We start from the raw sequence: 14,905 nt of genomic DNA on the forward strand, positions 1-14,905 counted from the left end.
AGAGGCAGGGCAGGGCCCGTGACAGCAGCCGGCAAATGGGGTCAGAACCAGGAACCCGGCCGCTGAACGGAAGGAGACAGGCACGGGCGAGAGGGGCTCTGCCCCCTGCAAGCCTGGACCCGGGAGACTGGAGTTGGTGTGTTTATTGTCGCCTGACTCCCGCTAGCTCCATGTCCTCAGGGCCATCCTCCCTGTACTTTGGAGACAAGCGGCCGGTACCCCCAGACTCCCTCCCTGCTAGGACCTTCCCCCCCACACCCCAAATCGCAGCTCCAAAGCCCGCTGACCTCCTCCTCTGGGCAGCCCCCCAGCCCCCCACCTCACCCCCACTTAGCTTCCTGGTGGGACCCCAGCTCCCAGTTGGCCCCGGGGAGACGGGTCCTGTGGTTTGATCGCAGCATCCGGCCTTTCCTGCGGCACTGGCGGGAGCTTAGGCCCGGAACCAGCCTTCGAGGTCCTCATAGACCTGGCCGCGGGGCAGGCGGGGATAGAGGGCACAGATGGCGCAGAAGCGTTCCCGCCAGTCCCCGAGCAGCCGCACCCGGAGTGTGTGCCGCCAGGCAAAGAAGCGGCCATAGCGGCTCTCGTTCATGCCCGTGAGGAACGCGGCCAGCTCGCGGGCGGAGCCGAAGTCGTCCACGTGTATGAAGGCCTCTGGCGGCACGAAGGCCTCGTACGTGGCCCGCGGGGGCCCCAGCACCACGGGCACCGAGCCCGCCGCCAGCGCGTTGCGCCACAGCTTCTCCGTGATGTAGTCGCGGTGCTGCGAGTTCTCGAAGGACAGATAGAAGCGATAGCGCGCCACCGTGGGCAGCAGGCAGCTGGCGCACAGGGGCCGCCCGCTGGCGCTCCCGAACACATCCACCCGCAGGTGGGGCGCCAGCTGCCGGTACAGCCGCGCCCGCCTCTGCCGCTCCTGGAAGTTGCTGACCACCCAGGCGGCCATGCCGCTCTTGGGCGGCCGGGGCGGTGTGGGGCCCGTGTGGGGCTCCAGCCGGCCGTAGGGCACGAAGATGTCCGAGTCGCGCCGGTAGCTCAGCACCCAGTTGAAAATGCCCCGGAGGCGGCGGAGGCCGTGCGTGTGGCTGGGGGACTCCATGGAGGCCCAGACCCAGGGCTGTCCGGGGGGCCGCCCGGCCAGGGGCAGGTGCGCGCGCCGCGTCTCCAGCTCCCGGTGGTGGAAGACCACGGCGTCCGCGCTGGCCAGCAGGCTTCGGTTGGTGCTCAGGAGGCAGCGGTCCACGCCGTACCGCGTGCAGGTGTCACCGGGCAGCTCTGGGGGCCGGTCCGTGAAGGGCCAGTGCCAGATGAGGATGGTGACTAGCGGCTGGGGGGCGGGGGGACCCCCGGGGACCCAGCCCACCAGCCACAGGATCCAGAGGGCCGTGAGTACGGTCCCCCCAGCCAGGCCCCCCCAGCCCCGGAGCCTCCAGGGGGCTGAGCCCTGCAGTGGGGTGAGTGGAGAAGCCAGGTCAGCCCGGCCCGGGCCCAGGCCCCCCCAGCCGCCTCCCGGCCCAGTCAGCCGAGCCAGGGCCAAGGCCCCCCCAGCCGCCTCCCGGCCCAGTCAGCCCGGCCCGGGCCCAGGCCCCCCCAGCCACCTCCCTGCCCTGGGCCCCGGGGACTCACACTCACCAGCATGGTTCATCCACACCCGGCCCGAATCTCACCCAGAAATCTGAGCCTCTCAAATCACAGCAGCCTCTCTAGTAGAGGGGCCCCACTGAGCCTCTGTCTGGAAGCTCTCTTTTTATCTCCCCATGGTGCAAGAGAAGTCCAGGGTTTCCCCGCCCCTGCCCTGCCCCTGCCCACCCCTGCCCTGCCCCTGGGGCACCAACTCCCTCCTGCCCCCCAGCTACTGGGAGTGAGGATGGCTACTGGAAGGAGGCCGTGCCAGGGCCCCTGCTGCCACTGGCCTCCAGAGAGGACCAGTTATGCGCACAAGAGAGGGGTTGGGGGCCCACCTGGCCCTGGGCCAGGGAAGACCACCGTGTAAGCACCCTGAGCAGAGGCAGCCCCCTCCCCAGATGGGCACCGCAGCCCCGGGCACCAGCACAGAGCAGGTATGCTTCCCCAGGAGGCCGCAGGGCCCCTCCCCATGGCATCGCCCACTTCCCTCATTCACCCCTGCCACCTGGCCCTGAGAACTGAGAACCTCGGGTTCAGATGTGCTGTGCTCAGCTGACAACAGGACAGTGAGGTTTCCAGTGGGGCCAGCCCCTCCCCCACCACCTCTGGGAGCTGCCTCATCCCAAGTCCAGACCCCAAACAGGCGCCCATCCTGGGGTCCCGGAGCCTGCAGCACATGCTGTGAGGCCCTGGGCTGCATGGCCTGGGAGTGGGGGGCCTCTCCCCACCCTAGGTATTGGTGCCCCCATGCTGCCCCCGAGGGGGCTTTCCAGGCTGGAAGGGGAAGGAGTCTGGTGGCCCCGACTGCCTGGCGGCAGCGGGGGACAGAGAGCTGACTCTGGCTCCAGGAACAGGAAGGCCGGCCCTGCCTGAGGTGAAGCACCTCCCCTCCCCCTCCTCCAGGTCCAGCCTGGGGTCACCGCAGGGTCAGGGTCTTCCCTTGGACGGCCTTGATCTGGAGCTGCAGCACGCAGGAATGAGCCGGCCGGCCGGTTTCTCAGTCACCCAGCATCGGCCCACCGCGCGCTGGCCACGAGCCTGCCCCCACTGCTGCCTAGCGCCCTGCGTGGGCATCCAGGGCAGAGCCCCGGGCTCGGAGAGGAGCTGCCGTCAGACCTGCTGCCCGGCACCGTCTCTCAGGCTGCCTCGCTCCCGGGTCCCCAGCCACGGCCTTGCCCCAGGACAAGGCTGCCGTTGGTACAGGAAGCAGACGGCCGGTAGCACACCACAGCGGGAGCGTGTCCGTTCGCGCCCTCGCGGGCACCCTGCCCGCTGTGGCCCAGCATGTCCTCTGGCTGCGGTGGAGAGCTTGTGCAATGCCTAACCCGGGCGGGGGGTGGGGCGTGGGAACTGTCAGGTACCCCAGCCGGCCTGGGCACTGACCCCGGAGGCTGGCCACAGAGACAGCAACTGCGCCAGCCGGGATGGCCCTCCTGGGGGCCAGCCCACCTGACATTTTGGGAGATGACCACAGTGGCATCTATACCCCGGGCATTCCCCCCCCCCAACCACCACGGGCAGCCTCAGGGGAGACACACCCTAACCTCAAGCCTCGTTCCACCCCACCCCACCTCTCCTAAGCCGGCCGGGGGACTGCAGGAAGGAGGCCGTGCTGCCAACCTGGGGCCACCAGCTTCTGGCTGTCAGAGCCTGCTGTCCTTCCTGTTTGTGCAGCTTGCCAGGCTGCCTGGGGCCCATGCCACCCCTTCCCCACCCACAGCCGGCCCCCTTCCTGGGTGGCCTTGGAGAAGCCCCCCCCATCAGGCTGCTCCCCGCCCCCCCCATGGCAGCTGAGGTTGGCAACAGGGGCCCCTGACTGTGAGAAGCTGCCAGCTGGGAAATGGGTCAGAACGAAAGAGGCAAAGGGGTGAGAGGGTATGAGTCAAAGGGGAAGCGGGGCATCTCCACCACTGCCTGCCCCGAGCCGGGCCTCCCAACTCAGAGGGCCCTTGGGACGAAGGTGGGCGCCGAGCCCGGGCCCTGCAGCCCGCAGCAGCAGGGTCAGAAGCCCCAGGTCTACCCCAGAGGCTGCAGAGGCACCGGCCAGTGCCAGCTGGAGACGCCACCAACCCAGGGACCCCATTCTAGAAGGAAGGCAAGTCACCGGCCTGATGACTGCTCCCTGCGCTCACGGCACCCGGGTGGCAGTGGGTGAGGGACATGCCCAGCCTGAGGGCATCTTGAGGAACCAGCTACACCCAGCGGCCTGCCTGACCTGCTCCCCCAACACTGACTTCAGCAGGCCTAGTGCAGATGAGTGCCAGGGCGCCCCCTGGTGGCTGTGGTCTGGCGCCACTTGCTCCAGCCAAGAAGGGAGCCTGGGCGTAATTAGGGTTAGGATTGAGGCTCACCTGGGTGAGGGTTTGGGGCCGAGGTCCTCACACCTTTCTGGGCTCACCTTTGTGGAAAGTAGGTGCAGTGAGGAATGGGCCCTTGGGGGCCTCGGCAGGAAGCCAAGAGGCAGCCCGGGCAGGGCAGGGAGCCAGCTGGCGTGGGGAGTGGAGGGCAGGGCCCAGAAGAGCTGGGGTGCTTTGCAGGCCCAGCCCTCTCTGCCATCCTTTCCTACCAAACCTGCAGAGAGCGGGGAGGCATCATGTGCTTGGCCCCATACGGCTCCCGGCCAGCCCCGGGAGGGGCAGGCGTACTGTCCAGGCCCCCTGCCATACCCCACGCTCTGCGTGTCCTTCTCCACTCCACACCGACACATCCCTTCGTGCCCTGTCGCCGGTGGGAGGCTGGGCCAGCCTGAGGCCCACGCAGGGCGGCAGAGATGGCAAGGAGGAGGATGCCACCTCCCAGGGCCGAATCTGGGGTTTCTGCTTACCAGGGTCTTGCCCCAGGGTCAAGCGGGGCTGGAGCCTCTCCAGATGGGGGCTATCCAGGCCGGTGCTGGCATCTGTGCTCCGGGAGGCGCCAGGCAGCCCCACCAGGCTGAGGCAGACACATCCTGCTGAGCTTCCTCTAATGAGAAGCAGCAGGTGGAGGAAGAGCTGGGCTGCTTGGGAGAGGGGGCCAGGCAAGAAGGCCAGGTGGAGCCGGGTGCCAGTGGCTCAGGCCTGTCACCGCAGCTACTCAGGGGGCTGAGATCTGAGGATCGCGGTTCAAAGCCAGCCTGGGCAGGAACATCTGTGAGACTCTTATCTCCAATAAGCCACCAGAAAACCAGAAGTGGCGCTGTGGCTCAAGTGGTACAGCACTTACCTTGAGCTGAAGAGCACAGGGACAGCGCCCAGGCCCAGAGTTCAAGCCCCACGACCAAAAAAAAAAAAAAAAGAAAGCTCAGGTGTGGGGTGAGGGGCAGGCCTGTAGGAGGCTCAGGTGGGGGGTGAGGGGCAGGCCTGTAGGAGGCTCAGGTGGGGGGCAGGCCTGTAGGAGGCTCAGTGGGGGGGCGGGCCTGTAGGAGGCTCAGGTGGGGGGGCAGGCCTGTAGGAGGCTCAGGTGGGGTCAGGTCTGTAGGAGGCTCAGGTGGGGGGGCAGGCCTGTAGGAGGCTCAGGTGGGGGCAGGTCTGTAGGAGGCTCAGGTGGGGTCAGGCCTGTAGGAGGCTCAGGTGTGAGAGGCAGGCCTGTAGGAGGCTCAGGTGTGGGGTGAGGGGCAGGCCTGTAGGAGGCTCAGGTGTGGGGTGAGGGGCAGGTCTGTAGGAGGCTCAGGTGGGGGGGGCAGGCCTGTAGGAGGCTCAGGTGGGGTCAGGCCTGTAGGAGGCTCAGGTGTGGGGTGGGGGTCAGGCCTGTAGGAGGCTCAGGTGGGGGGGGCAGGCCTGTAGGAGGCTCAGGTGGGGTCAGGCCTGTAGGAGGCTCAGGTGTGGGGTGGGGGTCAGGCCTGTAGGAGGCTCAGGTGTGGGGTGAGGGGCAGGCCTGTAGGAGGCTCAGGTGGGGGGGCAGGCCTGTAGGAGGCTCAGGTGTGGGGTGAGGGGCAGGCCTGTAGGAGGCTCAGGTGAGGGGCAGGTCTGTAGGAGGCTCAGGTGGGGGGTGAGGGGCAGGTCTGTAGGAGGCTCAGGTGTGAGGGGCAGGCCTGTAGGAGGCTCAGGTGTGAGGGGCAGGCCTGTAGGAGGCTCAGGTGTGGGGTGAGGGGCAGGCCTGTAGGAGGCTCAGGTGAGGGGCAGGTCTGTAGGAGGCTCAGGTGGGGGGGCGGGCCTGTAGGAGGCTCAGGTGGGGGGGCGGGCCTGTAGGAGGCTCAGGTGGGGGGGGCAGGTCTGTAGGAGGCTCAGGTGTGAGGGGCAGGCCTGTAGGAGGCTCAGGTGGGGGGGCGGGCCTGTAGGAGGCTCAGGTGGGGGGGGCGGGCCTGTAGGAGGCTCAGTGGGGGGGGCGGGCCTGTAGGAGGCTCAGGTAGGCTAAGGGCTGAGGTGAGACCAACCTCTTACTGGTGTTAGGCAAGGTGCCTCTCCGCAGGGGCTCCAGGGCAGGACCACAGGTGAAGGGCAGGGGCAAATGATCCTGGCAAGGCCAGCCCAGACTCCTCACTCCAGACTGGGGGCTCCAAACCCCCTGAGGATCCCAGGGCTTGGAAGGAGGGCAGCTCTGAGGGAGTTTGGGCAGAATTAAATGACTCTCTGAATTGGCCTGGGGCAGATGGGGGCCAACAGACAGGTGGGGTGCAGTGCTGGGCTGGCCAGGGGTAAGTGGCAGAGAGGAGACCCTGCCGCACTTGCCGGGTCAAAGATTGTGGGCAGGGGCCCCAAGAACAGGCTGGGGAACACCAAAGCTGAGAAGATGGGACTAGCAGGAGGCTGCTCTTGGACTCCAGGTCAGGCCAGCAGGGGTAACCCTGGTGACCCCAGTACAGGTCCTAGCATTCAGGGGACCCCAGCTCTGGCTGCAACCCCACTAGCAAGATATGGACTGAGCGCCAGGCCCTCTGTGCACTGGAGAGAGGCCTCCTCCCTCTGCGGCTGCAGGGGCGCTGCTCAGCCCCTCCTTCTCCACCCCTGGTCCCCAGAGGGGACCAAGCTCATACTAAGGGCCAAAGGTCACAGTTGAGGGGTGAGGATAAAGCAGAGTTCCTGGTCTGGGGAGCTCTGGTTCCCAAAACATATTGCTTGGAACAATCCAGCATCTCTGTGTACAGTTCACCTTATTTCCATGTTTTTCCTACTGGTTCTGCAGGGTACTGCTCCCAAACCAGCCACCACTGCCCCACTGCAGGCCTGTCTGAGCCTGGATCCTGTGTGTGTGTGTGTGTGTGTGTGTGTGTGTGTGTGTGTGTGTGTGTGTGTGTGTGTGTGTGTGTGTGTGTTGGAGCTTGAGCTCATGTCTGAGCCTGGATCCTGTGTGTGTGTGTGTGTGTGTGTGTGTGTTGGAGCTTGAGCTCATGTCTGAGCCTGGATCCTGTGTGTGTGTGTGTGTGTGTGTGTGTGTGTGTGTGTGTGTGTTGGAGCTTGAGCTCATGTCTGAGCCTGGATCCTGTGTGTGTGTGTGTGTGTGTGTGTGTGTGTGTGTGTGTTGGAGCTTGAGCTCATGTCTGAGCCTGGATCCTGTGTGTGTGTGTGTGTGTGTGTGTGTGTGTGTGTGTGTGTGTGTTGGAGCTTGAGCTCATGGCCTGAGCACTGTCCCTGTCCCTGAGCTCTTTTGCTCAAGCTAGTACTCTACCACTTACTTTGAGCCACAGCTCCATTTTTTTTTTTTTTTTTTTGTGGGTCGTGGGGCTTGAACTCTGGGCCTGGGCATTGTCCCTCAGCTCTTCAGCTCAAGGCGAACGCTCTACCACTTGAGCCACAGCGCCACTTCCGTTTTTTATGGTGGTTTATTGGAGATAGGAGTCTCACGGTCTCTCCTGCCCGGGCTGGCTTTTGAACCGTGATCCTCAGATCTCAGCCTCCTGAGTAGCTAGGATTACAGGCGTGAGCCACCAGCGCCTGGCTCACAGCTCCATTTTGAGGTAAGAGTCTTGCTGGGCGTCTGTGGCTCACACCTGTAATCCTAGCTACTCAGGAGGCTGAGATCTGAGGATCTCGGTTCAAAGCCAGCCCAGGCAAGAAAGTCCGTGAGATTCTTATCTCCAATAAACCACTAGAAAACTGGAAGTGGCGGTGTGGCTCAAGCAGTAGAGCGCTCACCTTGAGCTGAAGAGCACAGGGACAGCGCCCAAGCCCAGAGTTCAAACCCGATGACTGACCAAAAGAAAAAAAAAAGTCTCACCAACTTTCCTGCCTGGGTTGACTTCAAACCCTAATCCTGAGATCTGCACACCAGCAACCAGCCTGCTGAACTGCTTTGCCATGACTATTCCCCCTCCCTGGGTCAGACTGGCTTGGTTCTGAACCCTGGCTGGAGCTGGCCCAATCTGGGCACTTGTGATGACATGGTGTTGTTCTTCAGTTCGTTCCCACCCCCCCCACACACACACCTTGATCCTCACATGGGGAGTGGCAGACCAGACCCCAGCTGTAGACACTGAGGGGCTCTACCACCTAACTTCCTCACCAGGCCTCCTGGTCCAGCGGGGCGTGTGCACTCGCCACTCAGGACTCTACCTGGTATGTCCCGGATAGACACTGCAGGACCCAGATCTCCTTGTGGTCCGTGAAACTCACAATGTCTGTCAGGTACCTTTCCTGCTGTCTGCCCCAGGGACAGAAGTGTTGAGTGCCCACATCCAGTGTATGCAGACTGCCCCGTTTCCCAGACCCCTGCTTTCTGGGCCAGTCCTTGGGCTTGGGTTTGTTTTTTGCTCAAGGCTAATGTTCTACCACTTGAGCCACAGCTCCACTTCTGGTTTTTTTGGTAGTTAATTAACAGAGTCTCACAAACTTTCCTGCCTGAACTGGCTTCCAATCATGATCCTCAGATCTCAGCATCTTGTGTAGCTAGGATTATAAATGTGAGCCATGGCACTAGGCTCTAGCCCTTTCTATCACAATGAATTGGAACCTTCCAGGGAGTAAGAGGCAGTTGTGGGCTGAACCAGCCTTGTAGTTCATCCTTACCTTCCCTATTCAGGGACAGAAATATGGGGAAGGGGTGAGGGCCACTAAAAAGGTGGGCTGGCCAGGGGCCAGTGGCTCACGCCTGTAATCCTAGCTATGCAGGAAGCTGAGATCTGAAGATTGCTGTTCAAAGCCAGCCCGGGCAGGAAAGTCCATGAGACTCTTATCTCCAATTAACCTCCAGAAAACTGGAAGTGGCGCTGTGGCTCAGGTGGTAGAGTGCTGGCCTTGAGCTGAGGAGCTGAGGAACAGCGCCCAGGCCTGGAGTTCAAGCTCTATGACCAAAAAAAAAAAAAAAGTGGCCTGCCCACTCTCCAGTCTCCTTAACAAGGTCTTCCCAAGAGCTCCAAAGGCTGCCCTCTCTTGGGGAGCAGGAGGCCCGGGTCCCCCACTCCAAGGCCATCGTCCTCCAGTGGAGGTGAGCGGCTAGGGATGAACGGCATCTACAAGCACAGGTTTGAAATGGGCTTTAATTGGCTTCTGTCTCCAGAACTTCCCATCCTGCCTAGCCACCTCCCCGGGCGGAGGGGGGGGTGGGGTACAAGGCGGCACGGGTCTCCTAGCACAAGCGGGGATCTCCTCGGGCCTCCCACAGCCCCATCCAGGCGGAGGCCCGGCCTCTCTCCCGCCGCGCCACGGGCGCGCAGGCGGCTGGGGCCGGGTCACTGCAGCGGGGATGGCGAGTGTCCGCCCGGGAGGGGCGCGGACAGCGAGGCGTGGTCGAAGAGCGGGTTGCGGACCTCCATCTCCCCGGTCTGTGAAGGCGCTGAGTCAGGGCGCGCGCGGGGCTGCGCAAGCCCCGGCTGGGGGACCTCCCGGCACTTACCGGGGCCAGGCCTGGACACTCGTACACCGTGAAGTCCCCATCCTCGTTCTCCTCGTCCGACGCTGAGTCCAGGTCCTTGGGAGGCCCCTTATGCCTGGGTGAGGGCGGGACCGCTGGTCTGCGGGCCGTGGGGGCGGCCGGGGGCCGGGGCTGTGGGGGGGCCGGGGCCGTGGGGGGGGCCGGGGCCGTGGGGGGGGGCCAGGGCCGTGGGGGGGCCGGGGCCGTGGGGGGGGGCCAGGGCCGTGGGGGCGGCCGGGGGCCGGGGCCGTGGGGGGGCCAGGGCCGTGTGGGGGTCCAGGGCCGTGGGGGGGCCGGGGCTGGGGCCGTGGGGGGGCCGGGGCTGGGGCCGTGGGGGGGCCGTGGCCGGGGCCGTGGGGGGGGGCCGGGGGCTGGGACCGTGGGGGGGCCGTGGCCGTGGGGGTCCGTGGGGGGGGCCGGGGCCGTGGCCGTGGGGGGGCCGTGGCCGTGGGGGGCCGTGGCCGTGGGGGGGCCGTGGCCGTGGGGGTCCGGGGCCGTGGGGGGGGCCGGGGGCTGGGACCGTGGGGGGGCCGGGGCCATGGGGGGGGCCGTGGCCGTGGGGGTCCGTGGGGAGGCCGGGGCCGTGGGGGGGCCGTGGGGGGGGCCGGGGGCTGGGACCGTGGGGGGGCCGGGGCCGTGGGGGGGCCGTGGCCGTGGGGGTCCGTGGGGGGGCCGGGGCCATGGGGGGGCCGTGGGGGGGGCCGGGGGCTGGGACCGTGGGGGGCCGGGGCCGTGGGGGGGCCGTGGCCGTGGGGGTCCGTGGGGGGGCCGGGGCCATGGGGGGGCCGTGGGGGGCCGCGGGGGGGGCCGGGGGCTGGGACCGTGGGGGGCCGGGGCCGTGGGGGGGCCGTGGCCGTGGGGGTCCGTGGGGGGGCCGGGGCCGTGGGGGGGCCGTGGGGGGCCGTGGGGGGGGGCCGGGGGCTGGGACCGTGGGGGGGCCGGGGCGGCCCCGGGCACGGGGCGGGGCGGGCTCACCGCTCCAGGCACAGCATCTGCTGCCGCTGGTGCTGGTAGTGGTACATCTCTGCACTGTGCGCCAGCCGCTGGTCCCCGGGCTGCGGGCGGAGGCGGAAGGGCCCGCTGAGGGGCGGGGCCACCGCGGACGGGGCGGGGCTGCGGTCGGGGGCGGGGCCAACGCGGGCGTGGTCCTGGCCGCGGAGGCGGGGCCAGGGAGGGGCCACCGCGGACGGGGCGGGGCCGTGGGCGGGGCCAGCAGACCGCTCACCGAGATCCCGGGCGTTACAGGTGAGCCAGGTGCCTTGGCAGTGGAGTAGTCTGCCTTCTGAGTCAGGCGGATCTCTCGCTGCAGCCTGCAGGAGGTGGAGCTGAGGTCATGGACTGGCCCTGGCGCATGCTGGGCCGGCCCGGCCCTGCCCTGCCCGCCTGCTGCTCACCTGCACCAGCACAGGGCCGCAACGGCGAAGGCGGCCGCGCCGGCCACGCAGAACGCCACCATCAGCACTGCAGGAGATGTGCGGTGAGGGGCAAGCTCGCTGTGAGGCCCTGCGACCCCCGACCGTCCCCCCACCGCTGCCTCACCCCCTCCTGCCCGCTGCCAGAGGCCCCGACCTACCAAGGGCCAGGCCGCTTCCGCGCCCCCCACCAGGCTCCAAGGGAGCCATGTGCACCGGCCCAGACGATACCGGGGAACCCAAGGAGGCGCGGGGCGTGGGTAGAGAGGCTCCACGAGTGAAAGGGAGGCTGGGCTGGGCTCCCGGACCCCTCTCTGAGAAGCCCAGGGTAGCTGCTGGGAGAACAGGTAGATTACATCAGTAGGGCAGGCTGATGTCCACAGTGGCAGAGACCAGGGCAAGGGGCAAGGGTCTCACCAGGCTCCAGGAGCCGCTGCTGGACCTCAGGCAGGGGCCCAGCTGTGAGCCTCGAGTGCCTGGCTTCCTTGAGGGCTAGCTCCTGTGCCAAGAAGTCAATCTCATCTTCCAGTCTGGGCTGGGGCAGGTCCTCCCCTGGGGAGGGAGAAGGTCATCAGGTGAATCCCCATCTCCTCCTGAGACAGAGGGAACCATCCTGGTCTAGGCCTCTCTTCCTGGGCCTAGCAGGAAGGTCCTTAATCCCTCCCAGGTTGCCATAGCAACGACAGAGGGGCTTCCAGGAAAAGTGGGCAGGGAGGCCAGGGAGGAGGTACAAGGGGACTGTGCAGAAAGACCAGGCAGGAGAAAAGAATGTGGAGTCCCTTACCCTGGCATGGTCCATAGAGATGGGCAAAGTACTGGACAGCATTTGCAATCTCACCCCCCAAGTACCTTCTCTAGCCAACACGGGCAGTGAAGAGAAGCCAAAGTAAGCCCAGCTTCCAGGCTGGACTCCAGAGCTTCAAAGAGGAGGGCAGCACGGGGGTGGACGGCTGGCTGCCCCCCTCGTTCCTACTGTGGACCTCAGAGTCCAGACAGAAACTCCGAGGTAGGTACCCATCCACAACCCCCAACGAAGCACAGGCAAAAGGCTACAGCAACTGCTTGCTGCCTCTCAGTGCACACACAAGCATACCCCCTGCACCTCTGCAAGGCCCCACCATGCCTGAAGGTGTCCCACAAGTGGCCATGGCTATGGACTTCAGGTTGGTGGCCATCAGCACTGGCATGTTACCCACAAACATCCATCATGGAGTGAACAAGCTGAGAGGGGGGGTGAGCAGGGCACCCAGTGGGCAGGAAAGGAGACCCCTGGAGGAGCTTTGACAGGTACTATGAGGCCCAGGCCTGGAAGCTCTGACTCTGCTGAGGTCACCCTTACCTTAAAAAGGCCTTGCTGCCCTAAGGCCTCAGCCCAGCTTTAGGCTCTGGGCCTGTGCTACCTTGAAAGGACAAAGGAGCTGCTGCCAGAGTAACGTGGACACCTCACAGGGATCTAGTGATCGTCAGGGGTGGGCTCCCCTAGGAGTGCAGTACAGGTGTTGAGGCAGGGAGGGACAGAGGCCATCCTGCCCACTCACTTCCCCTGCCCTGTGCTCTTGCATACCAGGAGGCCGGCGCGTCCTGAGCACACAGTTCCCCTGCAGATCCTCCTGGAAGGGCTGAAGGCAGGGTCCACAGGCATGAGCACCCGTGGGACACCTAGCCCGCCTCTTCAGGGCACAGTCTAGGCTTCCAGGACAGGTTGCTGCATCTACAAAGGAAGAAGGCAAGCCTGGCCACAGCCTGCTGGGCCTGGCCTCTGGGCAGCAGCACTGCCCAGGCCTGCCCCTCAGGGCTGGCTCCGGCCATTGTTCTGGAGAGGCCCTTCCTCCCTGCAGCCAGGGCTCAGAACCAGGAAGCAAACAATTCCAAGACTTATGGGAACTCTCCTGCTCCACCCACTCCCCAGAGTCCGTCCACTTCCAGACCTAAGCCTGGCTGCAAACAGAATCTGACCCTCATTGTCCAGCTGCCTCTCCTGGGCAGAGCTATGCAGCCTTCCAAAACTGGCTACTACCCTCAAAGTGAGCCAAGTCCTCTAGCCAGACTGAGAGCTCAAGAGGGTGAGCCCAGGTCTAGCTTGGAAACAGCACCAGACCCCCCCCAAATATCAGAACTTTCCCCCCAAACTCAATTCATGCTGTCCTACAGGGGAGTGTGAAAGAGACTAGAACAAAGGCCCAACCTGGAAAGCCTTACTGGCCTGCTGCTGAGCCTCTGGCTTGTCCCAAGGCACAGAGAAGCCCTGGGATCAGATTTTCCTGGAGCCAGGTGGACCCAGCCTTGGGAGGCCTGGGTAAGCACTAGTCCCCAGTCATGCTGGCATCCCCCTGATTGGGGGCCCAGAAGGTGGTGTGGTGCTTATACATAGCCAATCAGACCTATTCTGCCAATGGAGAATGGGGCAGTGGCCCTTGCTGACTGTCTTCCTGTGGTGTACTGAAGTCCAGTTGCTTCAAGGTTAAGGACTATCTCCAACCTGGACCCAGTCACAGCAAGTCAGAGGCCGGGGGGTGGGGGGTCTCTGGGCAAGCAGATCCTTTCTCTCAGCCTGGCCGCTATCCCACACTTAGGACAGGGAAAGGAGAGGGCAAGGAGGGGGTCGGCTGGCCAACTTCGGTTCTCTTGATAGCCTGGCACTTGCAGCCTCCAGGCCACAGCCGCTCACGAGGACATTTTGGCAGCCCCGGGGGTGGGCATGGGTCCCTATGCCAGGGGCAGCTGTTCAGTGTGCGGATCTGTGGGCCTGGGACGTCAGCCGGTTAAATATTAACCCCAGGCAGGTAGTTCACGCGGACCCCACCTGTCAGGGAGCGGGGAAGCCTGGGGCTGATAACCCAGTCAGGCCCCCACAGAGACCTGTGGCACACGGTAGGCTCCTGGGGTCTACCTGGCCCTCCAGTCTTCCAGCCCCAGAGCCTCCGCTGGGCTCCTGCCAGCATGTCTTGGGCAGCCCAGCTCCGGCCAGCCTGAGGGTAGGCAAGGCAGGAGCCAAGGCAGCGGGAGGGCGACCAGGCCTCCACCCACACCTGGGCAAGGCGTGGGTGGAGATGCGGTGTGGGGGGGGGGTCCCCAGGGCCCCCAGCTAAGCAGCTGAGTGTGACCAGCGAGGCCTGAGCCCGGCCAGGCGGCCTCCACGTCCCAGGCCATCCCCGATCGGCCTCCCATTCAGGCTGTGGTACCCGGGAGCCCTCAAAGCTGGGCGTGAAGAGGCTGCAGGGTAGCATCCGCGCGGGGCCGCTCCCCGCCCGCAGGCCCCGGCAGCAGCCCTCGGCCTCGGGGCCCGGGGCGCGGCGGAGCCGCACAGGATCCCCGCGGACCGGGACCAGCGCGGGAGGCGGGGATTCCGGAGGAGCCCCGCGGTCCGGCCCTCCCGCCCCGGGGCTGTTAGCTCGGCGTCCGGGCCGGGCGCGGCGGCTTCCGGCGAACCGGGCCTGCGGGGCCTGCGGGGCCTGCGGGGCCTGCGGCCCGCGCCCGAGAGCTGGCTCACCAGGGCGGCTGGCGGCGGCGCCGTGCAGGGCGGCTCCGAGGACGAGGCTGGAGAGCAGCAGCCGCAGCAGCCGCAGGTGCCGCGAGGAGGGCGGAGGGACCGGCGTCGCCATCGCTCAGCGCCGCCGCCCGGGCAGCATGGCACCCGCGGGCCCCGGCTCCGCACGGGCTCGGGCCGCCGCGGCGCGAGGAGCGGGGGAGCGGCGGGGGGCGGCGGCGGCGGAGGCGGCAGAGGCGGAGGCGGAGAAGGCGGAGGCGCTGACGCTGCGGCAAAGGATCCGGGAGCGAGGCGCGGCGGCGGGCGGCGCGCGTGCTGGGAGTGCGCCTGCGCGCGCCACCCGCGGGGCGGGGGCGCCGGGGCTGCCCCCCAGCCCTCCTCCCCGCCCCTCCCCCGCCCCCCTTCTCCCCCTCAGCCCCCGTCATCTCGCTCCTGGCGTTGGCCTGCCCCAGCCGGACCCCCAAATCTGGCTTGGGGTCTGGGCGAGCCTCCCCGGGCCTTGCCACCCCCGCTCCTCTCCCGCACCGCTCCCAGGAGCGGAGGCCTCGCCCCGGCTGTAGTACGGGAATCCCAGGTGCACCGGGCCGCGCACGGGTGGGCTCGAGAAACGCGGGGA

General features: G+C 66.2%; 2 protein-coding genes across 5 annotated transcripts; both read right to left on the reverse strand.

The window, feature by feature from the left end:
• Positions 1-327: 327 nt before the first annotated feature.
• Fut7 (fucosyltransferase 7) lies at positions 328-1,771 on the reverse strand. Of its 3 annotated transcripts, none has more exons than XM_070006948.1 (2): positions 1,633-1,771; positions 328-1,275 (listed from the first exon to the last, which is right to left on the reverse strand). In XM_070006948.1, exons 1-2 carry the CDS (start codon positions 1,643-1,645, stop codon positions 431-433), a joined length of 858 nt encoding a protein of 285 aa, XP_069863049.1. In that variant the 5' UTR covers positions 1,646-1,771; the 3' UTR covers positions 328-430. The 3 variants fall into 3 exon arrangements, with proteins under 3 accessions (XP_069863049.1, XP_069863040.1, XP_069863031.1); XM_070006939.1 differs by having other exon boundaries at positions 328-1,444; XM_070006930.1 differs by having other exon boundaries at positions 328-1,444; positions 1,627-1,771.
• Positions 1,772-8,998: 7,227 nt separating this feature from the next.
• Npdc1 (neural proliferation, differentiation and control 1) lies at positions 8,999-14,577 on the reverse strand. Of its 2 annotated transcripts, none has more exons than XM_070015128.1 (9): positions 14,293-14,577; positions 12,367-12,513; positions 11,220-11,354; positions 10,964-11,134; positions 10,785-10,851; positions 10,616-10,700; positions 10,366-10,445; positions 9,373-9,466; positions 8,999-9,301 (listed from the first exon to the last, which is right to left on the reverse strand). In XM_070015128.1, the coding sequence occupies exons 1-9, from the start codon at positions 14,402-14,404 to the stop codon at positions 9,209-9,211; spliced, it is 984 nt and encodes a 327-aa protein (XP_069871229.1). In that variant the 5' UTR covers positions 14,405-14,577; the 3' UTR covers positions 8,999-9,208. The 2 variants fall into 2 exon arrangements, with proteins under 2 accessions (XP_069871229.1, XP_069871228.1); XM_070015127.1 differs by having other exon boundaries at positions 10,964-11,137; positions 14,293-14,576.
• Positions 14,578-14,905: the final 328 nt, after the last annotated feature.

This window comes from Dipodomys merriami, unplaced genomic scaffold (genome assembly GCF_024711535.1).
Source record: "Dipodomys merriami isolate MVZ:Mamm:240054 unplaced genomic scaffold, mDipMer1.0.p SCAF_11, whole genome shotgun sequence".
Taxonomy (NCBI): Eukaryota; Metazoa; Chordata; class Mammalia; order Rodentia; family Heteromyidae; genus Dipodomys; species Dipodomys merriami.